This window comes from Ahaetulla prasina, chromosome 1, assembly GCF_028640845.1.
Source record: "Ahaetulla prasina isolate Xishuangbanna chromosome 1, ASM2864084v1, whole genome shotgun sequence".
In the NCBI taxonomy this organism is placed as follows: Eukaryota; Metazoa; Chordata; class Lepidosauria; order Squamata; family Colubridae; genus Ahaetulla; species Ahaetulla prasina.
The window spans coordinates 452869-475224 of NC_080539.1; the positions used below are offsets into that span (position 1 = coordinate 452869).

At 54.6% G+C, this 22356-nt stretch overlaps 1 protein-coding gene across 1 annotated transcript in view; it reads left to right on the plus strand.

Annotated features, from left to right (window-relative positions):
• DPH1 (diphthamide biosynthesis 1) overlaps window positions 1-22356 on the plus strand; it is a 43438-nt gene that overhangs the window by 4584 nt on the left and 16498 nt on the right. The window contains exons 2-6 of the mRNA XM_058163906.1: window positions 1998-2150; window positions 3133-3196; window positions 7128-7249; window positions 17416-17570; window positions 18402-18523. Coding sequence (XP_058019889.1) covers window positions 1998-2150; window positions 3133-3196; window positions 7128-7249; window positions 17416-17570; window positions 18402-18523 — 616 coding nt within the window. The remainder of the gene's footprint in view (window positions 1-1997; window positions 2151-3132; window positions 3197-7127; window positions 7250-17415; window positions 17571-18401; window positions 18524-22356) is intronic.

Genomic DNA, 22356 nt, shown 5'->3' on the forward strand with positions numbered 1-22356 from the left:
TCTTCTTTCCGGCCACTTAACAAATGTCTCACTTGACAAAAATTTTGGCCTTCATTGTGGTCATAAGTCAAGAACTGCCTGCGTAGCCCCAGGAGTCTGGATGGCCCCAGTTGATCCTTTCTGAGAGACATTTTGGCTTAAAAGTTTTATTAAATTTTTAAATTGGGGTTTTTATGTATCTTAGGGTTTTAAATTGTTTTAAATTTTGGCCATTTAAATTATATGCTTGGGTTTTTTTTTTTAAAAAAAGGTTATATGCTTGGTTTTAAGTTTTGTTTTAATGTGTATATTGTGGGGTTTTTACTATTTGGCTGTACACCGCCCTGAGTCCTTCGGGAGAAGGGCGGTATAAAAATCTAATAAAATAAAAATAAATAAATAAATAAAAATTCCCTGATGCTAAAGCCCCTCCACCCCCCTTTCTCTTCTGCCCCTGGTGTGGTTTTCCTCCCCCCCCCCATCTCTTGGTTTCCTAGAGGTGCCACCTGCCCATTTCCCTTTCCTTCCTTCCTTCCTTCCTTCTCTTGGCTAATTCCCGCTTTTTGCCCCCTCTCCCTTTTTCATTCCCAACTGGCAGAGGGCCAGGGAATGGTGGTTCCCATGGCTGGGCCAAGTGGGTGAATGGGCTTCGCCCTGCCTCTCTGCCCCTTGCAGCTTTGCCCGGACAGCTTGCTTGGAGTTCGGGTTCACCATTCTCTCCCTGACAGTTGGCAATAGAGCCAGTCTCTGCTTGCCCTCTTCCTCCGGAGCCTGTTGTCTCTGGGGCACTGCCATGTAACAGTCATTCCCCACCCCCAATTTCTTCTCTCCCTCCCCCCTTCCTTTTTCCCTCTGGAGAGCTTTCCCTGCCAACTGCCATCCTCCGTAAGGCTGTTGCTTTGCTGAGTCACAGAACGCCGACACACCCGTGCCAAAGGGGGAAGGGGCTGGGGGAGCCACTGGGAAGACCCAGGCCCACTGGCCCTTCTAGCACTGTAGGTGGTGGTGCCAACATCCCTCTTGAAATGTCTTTTAGCTCCTGCTGGCTGTGGCCCAATCTGCCTTTCTCTCCCCTCGGCCCCCAATCCTCCCTGCTGCCATCCGGACTGTAAGGGGCTACTCAAGGCAAGGCCCTGCCAGCCCAGGAAAGGCAAGGGCATCATCTTTTGTGGAAGATCCTCTGCCGCCTTCTGCTTCGGTCCTGGGGACCATCAGGGAGGAGTCCAGCCCGAAGACCCCCTCCAGGCAGTTTCATTCCCTGTGTTGCCAAAGCGATTGGCATTCTTCTGTGGGAGTTTTCCTGGGCAGTCGGGAGCCATCTAGATGGGAGAACCCTCTGAGCCCCACCGAGGACCCCTTGTTTCAACCCTGAGCTATTCTCCTTTGTGGAGACTGAGGCGCTCTGGTTCTGCTCTGGCATGGCATGTTGTCTGTCACACGCACATCATAGGCTCGCCTACAATAGCAGTAGCCCTCAGGCAGTGTTTTCCAGCCCTCTCTGAACGGTCCGCCTCTTGCCCGCAACCATTTGGGTCCTCATTACTGACCTCAGAAGGACAGAAGGTTGAGTTAACCTCTAGCTGGTCAGGATTGGCCTGGGATACTAGCCTGCCATACGAAGCCCCCCACTCCGGTAATCTGGCCTTGCGTTTGTGTGGAGCCCTCGGTGGCCTCCAGCTGGATGGTTTTATAATTTATCAGCCTCCAGAGGCAGCCGCTGCGGGGGGGGGGGAAGAGGGGGCGGGGGGGCAGGCCGGCCTGGCCCCCTTTATGGCCTGGGGTGCTTCGAGAGGCACCTGCTTAATCGTGTGTGTGGGGACATTGGCCTAAGCAGCCCGGCTCCCTCTTGGGGCTGAGTGTTGAAGTGTAAATGGCCAGGAGGGACCTCCGGCCATCTGCCCAGGCTTCTCTACTTGCCAAGCAATGGCACTCTGAACGAAGTAGGGAGGGAGGGAGGGAGGGAGGGAGCTCGGTTTCCCCCTTGTGTGGCCCTTGGCATCACTTCTGCCCTCCTGCAGCTAGGCGAGCCCCCCGCCGAATGGCCCACCATGTCCCCCAGGAGATTCTCTCTGATCCAGAACTCCAGGACGCCGTGGGACGCCTCCCTCACAACTACAACTTTGAGGTCTACAAAACAGTGTGGCGGGTCCGTCAGGCCCAAGCCAGGAGGGGTGAGTGCCTTGGGGCGGGAGAGGGATGCTCTATACATTGGGGAGACCCCCAGGCCCACTTTGCCCAAGGGGAGTGGGGGCTGAAGTATCCCTGCGTGGAAGCTCAGCTTCCGTTGCTTGCCTCAGCTCTGGGGATGGCTGCTCTGGGGAAAGTGGGTGGCCCCCAGGGGTGGGGATAAGCCACACGGAGCCACGTGCGATGGGGCTGGCTGCTGCCACACGTGCCAAGGAGATCTGGCTGTAGAGCCCTTGCCCAGGCAATCTGCATCCTGCCAGAGAATGGCTTCTCTGCTTAGGATGCTGCGTGGTTCTCACGAGGTGGGCGGCAGGAGGTGGTGGCACTGTGGGGGGGGGGGGCTTCCTGCACTTGGCTCTGCTGTGGGTGACTGGCAGGGCAGCACTTTCACCCTCTTCCTGATCTCAGCTGGCCATAAAGGACCAGAGGCCAGAGTGGGCAGCTGGATTCGGGGCTATGCCAGGGATCTGGGCATGTCTGGCAGAGTTTTTCTTGCCTGCCTGCTGCCTGAATCTTGCCTGGAGCAGAGCCGGATGCCATCCTGTCACTCAGCTCTGCTCCCCTCTGGGCTGGTGCCAGGGCTTCTTTTGGAGAACTCCAGAACTGGGCCACCCTTCGGCCTCTGAGGAGGACTCTGTCCCTGAACTGCAACCTCTCCTCACCCATCTCCTGACCTGATGCTCTCAGGTGGGACTGCAGCACCCAGAATCCCCATCCAGGGAGTCTTCCCAGGTCCCCTTCATTCTCCATGCAGGGGAGAGTTTGGCTTCTGCTGGCTTCTAGAGTTCCCTCTTGGCAGAGTCAGGAGTTTTGGGGGGGGGGGCTGGTGGCATGCTGGGAGTCACCCCCGGGGGTGGGGTGGAGCCCTGCTGTGGGAAGGGGAGCCCCAACTCCTAGGGGGGTGGCCTGGGTTGGGGAGCTGCTCTGAGACCCTGATGGGCCTCCTCTGCCCCCCTTTCCTTGCAGTGGCGCTGCAGTTGCCAGAGGGGCTCCTGATGTTTGCTTGCACTCTTGCCGACATTGTTGAAAGGTGAGTGGGGAGGGGGCATGGGGGAGGCATTTTGGGGGTGGATTGGCATTCATGGATTTCGGGGGGGGGGCTCCTTACCCCAGCCTCCTGGCATGTGGGATGCAACGCAGCCCTTCAGCTCTGCCTGCCCAGGGGCTGACTGAGTCCGGAGGGGTGGACTTGTGGGCTTGAGGGAGGTAATCTTCCCTGGGGGGCTGCTTCCGGAGCCAGCTGCCCCCAATGCCACGGTGCGTTGGGGAGCCACTGCCTGCTCAGCGAGGGGCCTCTTTCATATCTTGACTTCAAAGAGGGCTGATTATCCAGATCCTTTTATCTGAAGCAAAGCAGCAGCAGCCGCGGGCTCCCCAGCCCCCCCCCCCAGACTGGGAGGGAACCAGCATGCCCCCCCCCAGGCCCCCTCCCTTTTCCTGGCCCAGGAAGGGCTCCTTTTCTGAGTCTCCTTTCTGGAGCACCTGCCCCATTAAGACCTGTATGAGTTTTATTTTATTCATTAAAGGTCTTTTCTGCCTCTCCTGCAGGAGCTCCAGGCTGCTCACTGTTCCCTCCTCCTGCCCCCCTCCCGGCCCACAACCCTTTGAGGTAGGCCAGGCTGAGAAGGAGCTGGGTCCATGGTCCCATGGTCTTGGGGGCAAGGAACCAGCTTCCACCCTCTGGGAGTTTAGGAAAAGCCTTCAGGTCAGCGGGAGGGTCGTGGACTTCTGGTCTTGGACCCTTTGTGGGCACGCTCACAAAATGTCTCCTGTCCCCTCTCCCACTGCTGCCCTTTAACCTCCCCCAGGGCTCTCTTCCAGGAGAGGGGGCGGGTGTAGAATTGAGACCAGAATATCCGTTGCTAAGCAAGGCAGTTGCTAAATGAGTTGCCCAATTTATGTCCTTTTTGCCTCTGCAAATCAGTGCAGTTGCAGTTTGAAGTGTATCCAGCTTTCCTGCTGACTTTTGGGGAGCTGCCTGGGAGACTCATAAATGGTGATCACGTGACCACCCCCCTTCCCCCAGGGGGCAGCTGTCCTAAGTTTACGCCAGTTGCCAAGTGCCTGAATTTTGATCACAGGGAATGCTGCAATGGTCATAAGTGCGAGGACTGGTTGTAAGTCACTTTTCCATGCCTCTAACTTTGAACGGTCACTAAACGAATGGTTGCAAGTTGAGGACGAACTGTATGGCTATTGAACCCATTGTGGATGTGGGAGGGGCACAAGGAAGCTTCTGGAAGGGCAGCAGAACCGAGGATGGGTTTGGCTCAGCCCGGTCAGCCTCTGGCCAATTTGGATTCTCCTGGCAAGCGCTTTGACCGCTTCCTCCCCTCTCCATCTCTGCTCGGCCTCCTTTGGTTTGTCCAGATGCTTTCAGCCACGGTCTCCCCTCAGATTGACTGCCGCTATTGCTGGAGGCTCTCCAGGAGCTCTCCCTTAACCAGCAAGTGGCAGGATTTAGAGCAGGATCTCCAGACTTGGCCACTTTAAGACCTGTCGACTTCCAGAATTCCCCAGCTGGAAATGCTCTCTTATGCTGGCTGGGGAATTCTGGGAGCTGAAGTTCACAAGCTTAAAGTGGCCAAAGATGGACACTCCTGATTTAGAAGGAGGAAGCGATGGGGGGGGCGGGGGAGTATTTTGAAATTTCACTCTGTGCCAGGCAGGGGTGGCAGAGGGTGAAGCGGAGGGGCAGCCCAACCCCACAGCTGCCAGCTGCCGCGAGGGAGGGGGAGAGGGATGGCAGATTGGAGGTGCAACTGCTGTCCCCATTTGACCCCCAGGTTGGTCACCCAAATTTCCTGCCTCGGGAAGAAGCCAAACTCCTGGCAGCCCCGCACAGATTACGCTTGGCTCCTCTGCCTGCTTCGTGGCAGGAAAGGCGGCCTGGCATCTCCAGCTTCTAGGCTCTGCCCAGGCCTTCTCTCTGCAGCCATCGCCTGACCCTCTCGGCACGGCCAGCCAGCCCCTCAGAACGGCCCCAGGTCCAGCCGCAGGCCTGCCCGTCGGTGTAGCCAGTGGGGTGCAGAGATTCTCAGTTCTTTTGGCAGGGAGCTTCCTGGCCGTTGAGGGCCCCGGCCCCGGGTTCAATCTGGAATCTGGAAATGCTTCCCTTTTCTCTCCTCTCCCCATGAACTTTGCCTGGGCTCAAATCGCCTTCTGTGCTTTTAGAGTGGAGGACTTGTGGGGGGAGGGGTGTTTGCACAGCCTGAGCCTTGTGGGAATTTCACCCTCCCATCTTGGAACATAGAATCTTAGGACTGGAAGGGACCTCAGAGGTCTTCTAGTCCAACCCCCTGCTTACCTTGTCACCCTTTTTACCTTGTGAGCTTGAGTCCAGGGCTCTGGGGATGAAAGACCCTTTGTGTCCTCAGTCAGAGAGCTGCTGCAGCACCTGCTCTGTGCTCTGGCCTGGCCGGCAGCTGTCTATATTTTGGGGTACCCCAGCCGCACAAGCCAGTGCAAGGCACAGATTTGGGGATCATCTGATCTGGTGTTGGCTGGGTGGTAGAGTGTCTGCCTCACTTGAGTCCTGCCACTTGACTTGTGGTAGTCAGATGGGCACCTTGGCCATCCTTCCCTTCCCCCTTTGACCCTCTGCTGCTGGCACCTGGGGGGCACAGCCGGTACCCGCAGGCCCTCCATTTCCTTTGCAGCTAAAATGGGCGGTCTGTTTGATGGAGAGGAAAGGAGAGATGTGGTCGGAGGAGGCCCTGTGCCTGGGCTGCTGGCGGGGCCTCTGCCGGGGTGGGGGGAGGAGGAGAGGTGGTGCCATGGCCACCAGGCCCCTCTTTGCTCTGGGTCCTTGTGGGTGGGTTCTCCCAGGAGAGGAGCTGCATCGGTCCTTCCACCCGCCCTCTCCCTTCCTGGCCTTATTTCCAGACCTTTCCTTTGGAAGGAAGACCGCACACTCTTGCTCCCTTCAGGGGGTGGGGGAGTCACCTTGGTCATGGGGCCCAGCCCTTCTCTTTGGGGCCTTGTGGGGCAAAAGGCCTGGAGAGGGGTTTTTTAATCTGGAACTGGCTGGATTGCTAGTGAGCAAACGCTTGTCTTCCCTGGCTGAGAAGCTGCCCTTCCCTTTCCTTGAATCAGGGGTTTTATAACAACAACAACAACAACAACAACAACAGAGTTGGAAGGGACCTTGGAGGTCTTTTAGTCCAACCCCCTGCCCAGGCAGGAAACCCTACACCACTTCAGACAAATTGTTATCCAACATCTTTAAAATTTCTAGTGTTGGAGCATTCACAACTTCTGCAGGCAAATTGTCCCAATTATTAATGGTTCTAACTGTCAGGAAATTTCTCCTTAGTTCTAAGTTGCTTCTCTCCTTGATGAGTTTCCACCCATTGCTTCTTGTTCTATGCTCAGGTGCTTTGGAGAATAGCTTGACTCCCTCTTTGGGGCAGCTCCTGAGATATTTGAACACTACTATCATGTCTCCCCTGGTTCTTCTTTTCATTAAACTAGACATACCAGTTCCTGCAACCGTTCTTCCTATGTTTTAGCCTCCAGTCCCCTAATCATCTTTGTTGCTCTTCTCTGCACTCCTTCTAGAGTCTCAGCATCTTTTTTACATCGTGGCGACCAAAACTGAATGCAATATTCCAAGTGTGGCCTTACCAAGGCATTATAAAGTGGTATTAACACTTCACGTGTTAAAATGTGTCCAACCTGGCCACCTTTTAACAGCTGCGGACTTCAACTCCCATAATTCCCCAGCCAGCCATGCTTAGAGAGCACCAAGGACCCCACAGTTTTTTTCCTCCCTCCTTCTGCTCCCCCTCCCGGCTGGGAGGCAGGAGAGCCCCTGGACTGAAGTGGGCTGGAAACCCAACTTCCTGGGCCACTCAGGGAGTGATAATGGTGCCGGGGCAGTGCAGCCACAGCAGGACCCGCCGTGGGGAAGGGGGGAGGCTGAGCAGGACAGGATGTGAATTTTGCCCCTCCTCCTGCAGGTTCACCGGGGCAGAAGCCGTGGTGATGGGCGACGTGACTTATGGGGCCTGCTGCGTGGATGACTTCACTGCACGCTCCTTGGGAGCGGACTTCCTCGTCCACTACGGCCACAGCTGCCTGAGTACGTATGTGGTCCGTGGGGGCTCAGCTTTGTGGCTTCTCGAAGAGGGGAGTAGAGAAGCAGCATCCCTTACCCACAGCCTCTGGGAAGATGCCAAGTCATCCCTACACGGGAGTGGGCAGAGGGCAGTGGGAGAGCCAGGCCAGATGCCCCCTCCCCTTCTGGGCTCTCCAGCTTGCCAATTGGGGAGGGAGGGAAATTCATTTATTTGGAAGATTTCTACCCAAGGGGCAAAATGGGTGTTGGGGGGCAAGGAGGCAACCCAGAATGCCTGATCCCAGCTGAGGGAGCCAGGAAGGCTTTGGATCCCTTCTGAACGGCTCCTCTTTGAGCTGCCCCGCTCCAGGTGCCCCCTGCCTTGCATCCGGGTGGGCTTCTGCCTGCCTGCGTGGCCCTAGCGATGGAAAGGGGGTCACCTGCCCCACGTTGGAAGGCTGGTTCCTCCTGGAGAGCCTTCGCACGTCTGGCGCTTTGCTGGCTGGCTGACTGGAGGGGGGGGCGGAGGGGGGGCAAGAGCAGCAGCCTGCCGGCTCCCTAGGCGGAGCAGTACTCCAGATTCAGTTGCCATGGAAACTGCTGCTGTCCCAGATGCTGCTAACTTTGAAGTCCACCCAGGATGGAATTGGCTCAAAATCACAGAGAATTGGGCTGGGAGGGGGGGAGGGGGCTGGGCTGTATTATCAGCTCCTCCCTGGGTTATCATCCCCCTTCGGCTGAGTGGGGGGAGAGGGACATGCTTAATGGGGGAGGGGGTCAAGGTGTACTTTGGTGGCCTGTCTCCCAACACTCCTTCGCACCATCGTCCCCTGGCGCATAAGCCGCACTCTGTGTGTGTGTGTGTGCGCTGCTGCTTCATCCTCCGGCTCACTGCCTGCCTGGGTGGTGTTGGTGTTGCAGGTTGAGTGCCCTCCTTAAGCCTCAGATTACTGCCAAAGAACAGTCCTCCCCTCCTCCACCCGCCCCCCCCCCATGATAGGCCAGGGAGCTGCCACTCGCCACCCCACACGTGACGTCCGCCTCCAGGCAGAGGCTCTGCCGCACCAGCACTGCAGGGATGTTGCGGGGAGGGGTGCCTCCTGTTTCCATCGAGCCCATTTGCGAAAGCAACCCTCCCTCAAGACAGTTGGGGAGGGGATGAAAGGAGCCCATATTCCACTTCCGGGCGTCCTGCCCTCAGCTGGAGGCTGGCATCAGGGAAGCCAGGAGTTGGGCGGGGGGGGGGTGTACCAGAGATCTGCCTTGGGGGGTGGGGGAGGCTGATCTTCATGCTCAGGGACACCCCCTCAGGGTCTCCATCCCAGCCTGTCCCTGAGTTACGCCAGCAACCCAGCTGGATGTGCTGGAGACCCTCCGTTGCCCCCCTCCCCCACCCAGTATCTGGGTCAACCCCCTGGGGTCCCATCCCATGAAAAGCGGGAGGGAGGGAGGGGCTTTTCTGCAGAGGAGAGGACTGCAGGGACCCCTCCTTTGCCCTCCGGGGCAGTCTGGGGCTGGGGGGGCTGCGTGGTTCCTCCGTGACGCTGCCTCTCAATTTCCCCCCAACCGGGAGGGCAAAAGCCTTTTTGGGACTTACAGAGTTACGATCGCAACTGGGACCAGAACTGCCACTAAGTGTCAATCTGTGATTCCAGGCAGCGCAGCTCACAAAACACCTTCTCGTTGCGGTCGTTAATGAGTCACATGGTCGTTAAGCAAATCTGGCTTCCCCAACAGGCTTTGCCTTTGTGGAGATTGCAAATTTTGATCAGGTGACTGTCAGGACTGGTCACAAGTCACTTTTTTCAGTGCTGAGATGGTCACAAGTCAAGGACCGTCTGTAACTCTGTTTATTTCTTGGTTGGGGTCTCGGAACAGGCTAAGCCAGAGCACAGTGCAGGTAGTCCTTAACTTATAACAGTTCATTTAGTGACCATTTGAAGTAACGGCACTGAAAAAGGAGACATTTATTTATTTATTTATTTATTTATTTTATTTTATTAAATTTTTATACCGCCCTTCTCCCGAAGGACTCAGGGCGGTGTACAGCCAAAGTAAAAACAAAGATATATACAGTTTAAAACAACAATTAAAAAGAGCAAATTTTAAAGGCCGATTATTAAAATTTAAATTAAAAAGTTAAAAAATATTAAAAACCCAATTAAAATACATCACTAATTATGCCAGTCCCGCTTTAATGAATAAATATGTTTTGAGCTCACGACGGAAGGTCCGAAGATCGGGCACTTGACGCAGACCGGGGGGAAGTTCATTCCAGAGCGTCACTGCCCCACAGAGAAGGCCCTACTCCTGGGGCCGCCAGCCGACACTGTTTGGCGGACGGCACCCTGAGAGACCCTCTCTGTCTGGCGTCTGGTCGGTGGGAGGCAAAAGGTAACAGCAGGCGGTCTCGTAAGTACCCGGGTCCTAAGCCATGGAGCGCTTTAAAGATAGTTACCAAAATCTTGAAGCGCACCCGAAAGACCACAGGAAGCCAGTGCAAGCTACGGAGCAGCGATGTCACGTGGGAGCCACGAGCGGCTCCCGTTACTACTCGCGCAGCCGCATTCTGGACTAACTGCAGCCTCCGGGTGCACCTCAAGGGCAGCCCCATGTAGAGAGCATTGCAATAATCCAGCCTAGACGTAACCAGAGCGTGAGTGACCGTGCATAAGGCATCCCGATCAAGGAAGGGACGCAACTGGCGAACCAGGCGAACCTGGTAAAAGGCCCTCCTGGCGACGGCCGCCAGGTGTTCATCAAAAGACAGCCGTCCGTCCAGGAGGACACCCAAGTTGCGACCCCCCTCCTTTGGGCCCCCTACCCCCCCCCCAACAGTCAGCTGCGGATGCAGCTGACTGTACCGGGATGCCGGCATCCACAGCCACTCCGTCTTGGAGGGATTGAGCTTGAGTCTGTTTCTCCCCATCCAGACCCGTACAGCTTCCAGGCACCGGGACAGCACTTCGACCGCTTCGTTGGGGTGGTCCGGGGTGGAAAAGTACAGCTGAGTATCATCAGCGTACAGATGATAACTCACCCCGAAACCACTGATGACCTCACCCAGCGGCTTCATATAGATGTTGAACAGGGTGGGCGAGAGAATCGACCCCTGAGGCACCCCACAAGTGAGGCGCCTCGAGGGCGACCTCTGCCCCCCTGTCAACACCGTCTGCGACCGGTCAGAGAGATAGGAGGAGAACCACCGATAAACGGTGCCCCCCACTCCCAATCCCTCCAACCGGCGCAGCAGGATACCATGGTCGATGGTATCGAAAGCCGCTGAGAGATCTAATAGGACCAAGGCAGAGGAGCAACCCCTGTCCCTGGCCCTCCAGAGGTCATCCACCAACGCGACCAAAGCCGTCTCCGTGCTATAACCGGGTCGGAAGCCGGACTGGAACGGGTCCAGATAGACAGTTTCCTCCAAGTGCCGGGGGAGCTGCCATGCAACCACACTCAACAACCTTCGCCACAAAGCGAAGATTGGAGACTGGACGATAATTACTCAAAATAGCTGGGTCCAGGGAAGGCTTCTTGAGGAGAGGTCTCACCACCGCCTCCTTCAAGGCGGCGGGGAAAACCCCTTCCATCAAAGAAGCATTTATAATCCCCTGGAGCCAGCCTCGTGTCACTTCCTGAGCAGCCAGCACTAACCAGGAAGGGCACGGGTCCAGTAAACATGTAGTTGCATGTAACCTCCCCAGCAACCTGTCCATGTCCTCGGGAGCCACAGAATCAAACTCATCCCAAATAACCTCAACAAGACGCGTCTCTGTCGTCCCGGTTGGATCATCGCAATCTTGGTCCAAACTATCCCGAAGCTGAACGATTTTATCGTATAGATAACCGTTAAACTCCTCAGCTCGTCCCTGTAAGGGGTCATCCCGTCCCTCTTGATGGAGGAGGGAACGGATCACCAAACAGGGCGGCGGGCGGTTATCTGCCGATGCAATGAGGGTGGAAGCGTGAGGCAACCGCCTCCCTCATTGCCACTAGGTAGGTCCTAGTAAAGGACCTCACTAGTGTCCGATCAGCCTCGGAACGGCTAGACCTCCAAACACTCTCCAGGCGTCTTCTCCGGCGTTTCATCTCTCTCCGCTCCTCGGAAAACCAGGGGGCCAATTGAGATCTACGCCGGGTCAGGGGCCGCAAAGGCGCGACACGGTCCAAAGCCCCAGCCGCAGCCCGTTCCCAGGCCGCAACCAGTTCTTCAGTCGTGCCGTGGGTAAGATCCTCAGGAAGCGGCCCAAGCTCCGTCAGGAACCTCTCCGGGTCCATCAGGCGCCTGGGACGGAACCAACGCATTGGCTCCGTCTCCCTGCGGTGGTGAGCGGCGGTCTGAAAGTCTAGGCGAAGAAGAAAATGATCTGACCATGACACCGGTTCTTTCACTAAATCTCCTAAATCCAGATCATTTACCCACTGACCAGAGATAAAAATCAAGTCTAGCGCCTCCCCCAATGTGTGTAGGGCCATCAGTTACTTGAATCAGGTCCAAGGCCGTCATGGAGGCCTGGAACTCCTGAACCACCGTCGACGACAAGCCGGCAGATGGCAGGTTGAAATCCCCCAAGACCAGTAGTCTGGGGATCTCCACCGCCACGCCAGCAAGCACCTCTAGCAGTTCAGGTAGGGCTGTAGTCACGCAGCAAGGAGCCAGGTGCGTGATCAACAGCCCCATCTGATTCCGTGGCCCCACTTCACAAGGAGGATTCACAGCCAGCTATCTGAGGAACAGTGGACTCCTCGGCTCCAGACTTTCTTTAATCACAACCGCCACCCCCCCACCCCTACCTTGGGTCCTCGGCTGATGGAATGCACGGAAACCCGGAGGGCACAGTTCGACCAGGGGTACACCCCCTTCTGTGCCCAACCAGGTCTCCGTAATGCCCATAAGGTCCGCGGACTCCCTCTGAATAAGATCACAAATCAGGGGAGCCTTGTTAACCACGGACCGGGCATTGCAAAGCATCAGCCTAAGACCCAAGCTCTGAGGGTCTTGACCATCCGGGGAACGAGTGAGGACTGGGGGGCCGGAGCACGTGATCGCTTTTAAACATCGAACACGTGCTCCCAAAGAGCGATACGGCCCCCTGCCTCCGCCATATCTGCCCCTCCCACTCACCGTACAGATGGAATAATGTTCTCCGCTCTGTACAATCCCCTCCCGCCCCGTCTTCGGGCCAAGTGAAATAGTGTCGTGAGCCCGCTGGGACTGGACATACCTCCCGACGGGTCACTCCCCTACCCACAATCCCTCCCCTTTAAAAGCCCCTTATTAAAAAACCTATTAAAAAACCCCCAGAGATTCTTCTTCGAGGCATGCCACCTCTGGGTCCCAAGACCCTTCATTAAGGTAGGCCCTCGATAGAACAGAGGCCACTCCTGCGAGGCGGGGGAACCTCGCAGCCGTAAGAGCTCAAGCGCCGAGTAACTCATAATAGGATCAGGTAACAACGGAAAAAAAGGGTATCCCGAGCCAGCAGTTCCCTACAAGTGTAGTAAAACCGACCCCCTGTCCATATAAGATGTAAACGGGGATCAAACTGTCCAAGTCCACTGATGGAATTAGCGGACCGGTACACCACTGTCAGGCGAACACCATGAGGAACGACCATGTTTAAAGTTAACTACGTCAGACAGTTGACAGTCATGTCTGCAATGCCGCTGATGACAGAAATAGCGGCCATTATCGTTAGCTTAAAATCAGCCATAAAACTAGGCCTTTAAAGCCTAGGATGGTAAAAGGCCCAAAGTCGCTCACAGTCAGATGATAGTCCCGCTGATGTCCTTCGGTGAGGTGAACGCCGAGAGCTAAAACCGTCAAGCCGCCAAGCCCTGCCGATGTCAGGGCCAATGTCTAAGGCCGGTGTCCAGGTTCAAGACAGAGCCGATGTCCAGGCTCATGACCAGGTCGATGGTATTAGGACTTAAATCTAGCGGAAAAATTCCAGCCGCCGATGGTACTTGCGGCAGAACGACAATCTGGCAATCCGGCAATCCGGGAGGCCGACAGGCCGGAGACCAACAGGCCGGCAGGCCCGCAAGACAGCAGGGCCGGCAAGGCCGGCTGTCCATCTCCGGGGAGCGCCAAACCGCACTTCAAAGTGAGCGCCACCGTCCCTTTCCGCAAGCCAGCAAGCCCACAGGCCCGCAAGTCAGCAGTCCGGCCAGCCAGCAGATCGAAAAGCCAGCTGGCCGCCAAATCTTCAGGGGGCGCCATTCCGCACCCCCCAAGATGGCTACCGCCGTCCGCTGCCCAGACATACCACCCGAATCGTCCACGCCGAAAACCGACAGGCCGGCAGGCCGGCAGGCCAGCGGGGCCGGCAAGGCTGGCCGTCCACCACCGGGGGGCGCCGGACCGCACCCCCCCGAAGCGAGCGCCGCCGTCCATCCCCCTGCGAGCCGGCAAGCCCACGGGCCCGCAGATCGACAGACCGGCCAGCCAGCAGATTGAAAAGCCAGCTGGCCGCCGGAGCTTCAGATCTTCAGGGAGCGCCGTTCCGCACCCCCCAAGATGGCCGCCGCCGTCCGTCCGCTGCCCAGTCATGCCTCCAGCCTCGTTCTCGGCGGCCGAGGATCCCACGACGTCCAAAACCTCTCCATCGGCCGCCGGACAGCTTCAGCAAGAGGCGGAGGGCACTCGGCAGCTCAGCAGTCGGCTCCACGTGGTTTCCCGGCTCAGGAAACCCGACCCGTTGTCTCCACAGAGCTCAAGACGCTGCCATATCGGGCATGCGCAGAAGAAGAAGGCTCATGACCATTTTTCACACTTAGGACCGTTGCAGCAGCATCCCCAGGGTGACGTGATCAGAATTCAGGTGCTTGGCAACTGACTCGTAATTATGACAGTTGCAGGGTCACCTGATCCCCTTTTGCGACCTTCTGACAAGCAGAGTCAATGGAGAAGCCAGATTCGCTTAATAACCGTGGCAAGAAAGGATGTAAACTGGGGCAAAATTCATTGAGCAAATGTTAGCAACAAAAATTTCGGGCTCAATTGTGGCCATAAGTTGAGGACTGCCTGTGGATGCATTTGTGGAACAAGCTACATCAAAACATCAGATTAAGGTGGTTTGCACCAAATGCTGAAACCGCGGTGGGCTTCCGTTGACTGTGGACCACCCCATTTTCACCCAGCCCAGCCCTGCCCGGGGGGGGGTGCAGAGTCAGCATCCCTGGCTGCTTAAGGGGTGACTCATTCCGGGGGGCACCAGACACGCTCCCGTCTGAGGAGCAATTTCGGGCAAAGAGAAGCAAGAGAGAGAGAGAGAGAAAATGGTGCAGCCTCTCTCAAATCCGACCGGTGACTCACTCAGAGGAGGCAATTGGGGGATTTGGCAGCCATTCTTGGCCGTTCGGATTGATTGGGGGAAGGATAAAGAATTATCTGGCCACTAAAATATGAGGAGCTGCTAATTGTCTCCTTGTTTTTGAACTGCCTCCTTCAGTCGAATAATTAAACTGCATCCAAATTCCCTTTTCTTCTCCGCCTTTTGACTCTGAAGACCCCAGAGAGTGAGGGTGCTGGGCAGGGATCCCCGCCTGCCCCCTCTAGAGCCCCCTTGGGCTTGAGCCCTGCGCGTTGGGGGCATCGAAGGAGCAGCCAGGTGGGCAGCTGGCAGATGTGGCAGGCTTTGCTCCCTTTGGTGCAGGGAAAAGCCGCAAAGGTGACCAGGGGACTTGGAGGGAGGCTAAACCGTACGAAGAACGGCTGCGGGAACTGGGTTTGTCGAATTTAATGGAAAGAAGGACTTGGGGTGACATGATAGCCCTGGTTCAATTCTTGAGGAGCCGCCACAGAGAAGAGGGGGGTCCACCTATTTCCCAAAGCACCAGAGGGCAGGACAAGAAACGATGGGTGGAAACTAATGGAGGAGAGGAACGACTAAGGAGAAAATTTCTGACAGAACAGTTGACCGGTGGAACAGCTTGCCACCAGAAGCTGTGGTTGCTTCAACACTGGATGTTTTAAGAAGAGACTGGGGTCTCCTGCTTGACCAAGGGATGGAGTAGAAGATCTCAAGGTCCTTTCCAACCCTAATGTGCAGATAGACTTTGACTTACTATAGTCTGTTCAGTGAGCATTCAAAGTTATAGTGGCACTGAAAAAGTGACATGTTTTTACACTTACGACCGTTGCAGCATCCCCAGGGTGGCGTGATCAGAATTCAGGTGCTTGGCAACTGACTCGTAATTATGACGGTTGCAGGGTCACCTGATCCCCTTTTGCGACCTTCTGACAAGCAGAGTCAATGGAGAAGCCAGATTCGCTTAATAACCGTGGCAAGAAAGGATGTAAACTGGGGCAAAATTCATTGAGCAAATGTTAGCAACAAAAATTTCGGGCTCAATTGTGGCCATAAGTTGAGGACTGCCTGTGGATGCATTTGTGGAACAAGCCACATCAAAACATCAGATTAAGGTGGTTTGCACCAAATGCTGAAACCGCGGTGGGCTTCCGTTGACTGTGGACCACCCCATTTTCACCCAGCCCAGCCCGGGGGGGGGTGCAGAGTCAGCATCGTGACTCATTCCGGGGGGGCACCAGACACCCTCCCGTCTGAGGAGCAATTTCGGGCAAAGAGAAGCAAGAGAGAGAGAGAGAGAAAATGGTGCAGCCTCTCTCAAATCCGACCGGTGACTCACTCAGGAGGCAATTGGGGATTTGGCAGCCATTCTTGGCCGTTCGGATTGATTGGGGGAAGGATAAAGAATTATCTGGACTCGGCCACTAAAATATGAGGAGCTGCTAATTGTCTCCTTGTTTTTGAACTGCCTCCTTCAGTCGAATAATTAAACTGCATCCAAATTCCCTTTTCTTCTCCGCCTTTTGACTCTGAAGACCCCAGAGAGTGAGGGTGCTGGGCAGGGATCCCCGCCTGCCCCCTCTAGAGCCCCCTTGGGCTTGAACCCTGCGCGTTGGGGGCATCGAAGGAGCAGCCAGGTGGGCAGCTGGCAGACGTGGCAGGCTCTGCTCCCTTTGGTGCAGGGAAAAGCCGCAAAGGTGACCAGGGGACTTGGAGGGAGGCTAAACCGTACGAAGAACGGCTGCGGGAACTGGGTTTGTCGAGTTTAATGGAAAGAAGGACTTGGGGTGACATGATAGCCCTGGTTCAATTCTTGAGGAGCCGCCACAGAGAAGAGGGGGGTCCACCTATTTCCCAAAGCACCAGAGGGCAGGACAAGAAACGATGGGTGGAAACTAATGGAGGAGAGGAACGACTAAGGAGAAAATTTCTGACAGAACAGTTGACCGGTGGAACAGCTTGCCACCAGAAGCTGTGGTTGCTTCAACACTGGATGTTTTTAAGAAGAGACTGGGGTCTCCTGCTTGACCAGGGGATGGAGTAGAAGATCTCCAAGGTCCTTTCCAACCCTAATGTGCAGATAGACTTTGACTTACTATAGTCTGTTCAGTGAGCATTCAAAGTTATAGTGGCACTGAAAAAAGTGACATGTTTTTTACACTTACGACCGTTGCAGCATCCCCACGGTCACGGGATCAAAATTCAGGCGCTTGGCAACTGACGCCTCGTTCTGAGGGTTGCAGCACCCAGGGTCACGTGATCCCCTTGTGCGGCTTACTGACAAGCACAGTCAGTATGCAAAGCAGATTCACTTAAGAACTGTGTTACTAACATAACAACTGCAGTGATTCACTTAACAATTATTACAAGAAAGGTTGTATAATGGGGTAATACTGAACTAATGTCTCACTTAGCAACAGAAATTTGCTAAGGCTCAATTGTGGTTGTAGGTAGAGTACTACCTGCAATATGGAATAGAATAGAATAGAATAATTAAAGCTTATAATAATTAAAGCGAGCTTAAAACACACTTATTTATTTGCGCAGGACTGAGTTAGATTTTAAATTTATGGGTTTTAAACTGGGTTTTATTTTTATATTTTTAAATTTTTGGCTTTTAGAATAAGTTTTTTAATTGTTTTTACTCTGTATTTATGTGTTTTTAAGTGCCTGTTAACCGCCCTGAGTCCCTCGGGAGATAGGGCGGTATACAAATATGATTAAATAAATAAATAATAAATAATAATAACTTTATTGTCACTTTGAATGACCACTAATCGGCATACATTAAACTGAAATTTCGTGGCCTGCAGCTCTCAAAGGGTCACCTCCTTAATGTAGACTATTATACAACCACGTCTTCTGTCCCTGCAGTTCCCATCGACTCCACGCAGGGCCTGAAGATGCTCTACGTGTTTGTGGACATCAAGATTGACACGGCCCACCTCCTGGAGACCCTCCGGTTCAACTTCCCGGTTGGGGCTAAATTGGCGCTGGTTAGCACCGTCCAGTTTGTATCTGCGCTGCAGGTGGGTGGAACAGCCCACCGGTCCGAGGAGTGGGTGGGTGGGTGGGCGGGCGGGCATTTGTATGCCAGGGATGCTCCTTGCCTCTTGCAAGTAGGGCATCTAGGAGGCAGCATTGCTCCTCACTGCCCAGTTCTCCCAGGGGGAGAAGAAAGGAAGGAGCAACAACAGCTCTTTTGCCCCTCCCCACACCTTAAAATAAGGGGGAGCTGTGTCTGAGGCTTCTCCACCAGTTGTGGGTCTGCCTTTGTCTCTCACTGCGAACACAGGAAGGTCAGAAGGTCCTCTGGCCCCATTTTTGCTCTCTGGACAGGGGCAACCTCCCACGGTGTGTGTGTGTGTGTGTGTTCATGAGTGACACCCTTGGTGCTCTGATGGGTGTCTGTGCGCATAGCCAGTGCTGGCTTGTGTTACCTGGTGCTTTTCTAGCAACGTCCACTGTCCCCTAATCATGCTTATGTCCCCCCCCCCATTTCCCCCCTCCCCCCCCGTCCATCTCTGCCATGTGTGCTCTGCGGCTGTTTGGAGAACAACAGGTGGTGTGAAGGTAAGAAGATGCCAGCCCCACATCAGGCTTTCTGGGTCCTCAGTGGCCAATGGGGAGCCTTTCAGAGGCTGGCAAGAGCCCCACCCCCACCCCAAGGCCTATTGCTGCCTAGGATTCAGGAAGGAGCAGTCAGAGACCCTCAGGCCAGATTTCCCACTGGGAGTCTGCACTTAATTCCTCCAGTTGGCAGTGTGCTAGGTGAGAACCGGCACTGCTGGATGTCTCCCTGTGTCCCCTGCAAAAGGGCCCCTGGGGCCAATTCACTCCACACCCTCCTCCCTCCGCAGGCTGCCTCCCGGGAACTCCAGCCCGACTACTGCGTCTGGACCCCCCAATGCAAGCCCCTCTCCCCAGGGGAGCTGCTGGGCTGCACGTCCCCTCGGCTGGCTCAGGAGACGGACGCCATTGTGTGAGTAGCCCCTGGTGGTTTTGCTGGTAGGCTGGCATCCAAGGGGGAGGGCACTCGAGATGCCCCCGGCCCCCCCTTGGCACTGAAAAGCCACTGGGTCTTTCATTAATAAGGCGCAGACAGATGCGCCTTCATTTTGAAAACATTCCCTTTCTCTCAAGCTTTCCCCACGTTTGCATCAATAAGCAAAGGATGTTTAAATGTTCTCATTAAACTTAGTAGGTAATGACATTAAAATAGTTCTCCCAGGGCACTTTCTTCTAATTTGTCTCTTTTGATCCTCTGTGTTTGAATAAAGGATTGTACCACAAAATTGGGAAAACTGCACCAATGAAAAGGATAATTGTACTCCAGATTGCTTATTAGCACGGGGAGACCGAATTAAAGGCACTGAATGTATATTTCATAAATTTTACCTACATTCCAACTTAGAGGGTAGATTACAGGGGTCTCCCACCTTGGCAACTTCACGACTTGTGGACTTCAGTTCCCAGAATTCCTCAGCCAGCATGGTTGGCTGATGAATTCTGGGAATTGAAGTCCACAAGTCGTAAAGTTGCCAAGGTCAGAAACTCCTGGAGTAGAACACTCCCCTGGCTTGGGTGTACAATTTGGCTAGAAAACCCTCCAGAGGCTCAACTGTAAATGATTAATTTGTAAAGCTCAGGCTTCTGGTCCTTATGAACAATAGGGGTGAGCGTTTGGTGGGGTCCTTCTCAGCTTCCCTCAGGGGCTTGAGGGACAGAGTGGCCGTGTCCCTGCCAGTCATTCAGCTGCGCCCTTCCCTATGCCAGAATCCCAGGGTCAAGAGCCCAGCCCTGGCTGGTAAGGGTGAGGTCTTCCAAGGAACCAGGAATGGGGTTTTATGGGCCCGGGCGGGCTTAGCCACTCCAGGACCCATTGTGGTATTTGGGAGGGTAGGTGAGCTGGCAAGCCAAAGTTGGAGAGGTTGCGAAAGGCTGATCATTTGAGGCAGTTCAAGAATCAACGGATGGAGAGAAGCAACCTGGAATTAAGGAGAAGCTTCATGACACTGAGAACAATTAACCAGTGGAACAGCTTGCCACCAGCATAGAATGGAATAGAATAACAGTTAGAAGGGATCTTGGAGGTCTTCCAGTCCAACCCCCTGCTTAGGCAGGAAATCCTAGACCATTTCAGACAAATGGTTATCCAGTCTCTTCTTAAAAACTTCCAGTGTTGGAGCACCCAACCTTTTGAAGGCAAGTTGTTCCACTGATTAATTGTTCTAACTGTCAAGTTGTGGATGCTCCATCACTGGAGGCTTTCAAGAAGAGACTAGACAGCTACTTGTCTGAAATGGTATAGGGTCTCCGGCTTGAGCAGGGGGCTGGACTAGAAGACCTCCAAGGTCCCCTCCAACTCTGTTATTCTGGGGTGGTGGGTTCTGACATCCATGGTCTTCTCTGCCAGCCATGGGCTGTTCTCTGTGCAGGGCGACAGAGCAAATGAGCCGGTGGTCAAAAGAGGGATGGCCGACTTGGATGTCACAGCTGGTTCTTTTTCCTTAAGGACAGCAAATTAGGCAGGCCCCACAGGCTGCGTGCCTAATTATTGGAGCAGGGGAAATGCTTAATGTGCTGTAAATGCCGAAGGGCTGGAGGAGGTACAGAGGAGTGCTGGGGGGGGTGCGTTAGTGGGGCGCCCCTGATCAGGGACCTTCTGCCCTGCCCCAGCTTGCTCCTCCTCCTCCTGGGGCCCAGTGGGCCTTCTCCCTGCCAGCCTGTGCCCTGGCAAGGCTGCCTCCCCCCCCCTGCCCTTCAGCCTCAAAGACCCAGCTTCCACCCCAAGCTCTGGGAGAAGACTGGATAATTGCACATTAGAAGTTTGATTTCGTGCCAAATTTTTGTTGGTTTTTATGTCTTCATGTTTTAATCAGCTTATTTTTATAGTTTTAATATGATTTTATATGTCTTTTCATCTGTGATTGGGAGCCGGCCAGAGTTGGTTGGAAGAAGGGCAGCTATAGCAAGGTTTTTGATAAAATAAATAAGTGTTTATCTTCCTCTTCATGCAGTTGGTAGGCATTGGTGGGCTTCCTTCCTTCCTTCCTTCCTTCTTTCCTTCCTTCTCTCCTTCCTTCCTTCCTTCTTTCCTTCCTTCTCTCCTTTTTCTCCTTCCTCCGTCTCTCTCAGCCCAGCCCACCTCACAGGATTGTTGTTCTCTGGACAATAGGAGGAAGGAGTTATTTATAAAAATAAGAAGCATGAGATAAAATAATAGAATAATATAAAATAAATTGGAACCAGCAGCGTTGAATGCCCTTTTGGAGAGAGGTGGCATGGCTGCAGGAGAGCTGCTGGGGTGGGAGGGCAGACTCCTCCACACATCCCTCCACCCCCCCCCCCCCATAGGTGGGATTCAGCCCAGGTCAGAGCCAAATGCTCAGGCACCCCCTGCCCCCTTGAATGGTTTTGCAAATTCCCAGTTCTGGGAATCTCGAGGGTGCTGTTTCCAGAGACCAAGGTGTGTGTGTGTGTGTTTCCCACTGGAAGGCAGCTGGGGGCAACCTCCCCGGAGGAGTGGGCACTGCGCTACTTTACCCCCCACTGTCAGGCTGGGTGCTGCCACCTGCTTTTAGTTCAGCAGGGTTGGGGCAACTTTCTCTAAATGGCCAAATTAGCTTCGATCCTCCAAATTGTCACCAAAGCCAGTCAGGTTTTCTGTCTGGATCCATTTTCCGACTTCTCCCTCCACCAGGCAGCCAAATGGAGGAGTTGGCCAGGTAATTGCTCACTTGAAATAAGATTAAAAACAGATCCTGAGATGCCTCCTGATTAGATGTGGTCCCCTCCCCCCCGCAACCCAGCATCTCCCCCCATGCTTGGTCCGGCTGCTTTTCGTGGAGTCACAAGGACCTTGGAGATGCCAGGAGTTTCCTGGCTGCCCCTTGGCCCACCCCAGAGAGGGGCTCGGGAGGGTCATCTTGCTTCAAAAACTGGATGTTTGATGTAGAGCAGGGCTACTACCAATGTCTGGCCACTTTAAGACCTGTGGACTTCGACTCCCATAATTCTCCAGCCAGCACAGCAGAGCTGGGGAATTCTGGGAGTCGAAGTCCACAGGTCTTAAAGGGGCCAACATTGGTAGTAGCCCTGATATGGAAAGAAAAAAGCTTTTCTCTCCCCTGTGTCTCTTGGAATTGGCCTCTTCAGCAGCAGGGAGTCTGTCAGCTGCCCTAGAAATAAGTGGATAAATAACTGCTGTTTCTTGTTTTCCAGTTTATGATTGCTTTTTTTTTTATTAAAGCTCAATGCAGCTTCCCATTAACAAGGCAAAGGGAACCCGCATATTTTCATTCACCCGCCTGCGGGTTGAGTTTGCATAGTCCTGCCCATCCCCCAAAAGGGTGGGTGGGTTCCGAGTGAATTAGAGACCTGTGAAAGCAGATGAATCAAAAGCTTTGCCAGATCCCCGTCTTGAGCCCGGCGTGTCCAGTGGGAGTTCAGCAGGGTCTGGTGTGGATGGATGGCTGCGCCTGGGTGGTCTCAGCCGGGCTAAGCAGGGTCAGGTGCAGAGCGCCCTTGGGAGGGGGACCTGGCACGTAGCCAGAGGGCAAATTTGAGGAGGGGGCTTCAGTGGCCAGATGCCAGCACCGCAGAGCCTTGATTTGGGAGAAAGCCTGGGTGCCCAAGGAGAAGGTGACCCAGGAGATTTCAGGATTGTGGGTGCAAACGGTCCATTTTTAAAAAAGGTTTTTCCCTGCCCGGCCATGCCTGACTCTAGGGGGCGCCATTGATCTCCCTTTCTTAGCAGAGGGAGCCAGTGTGGTCTGAAGATGGCTCTGTGGTCATGTGGCCGGTGTGATTGTA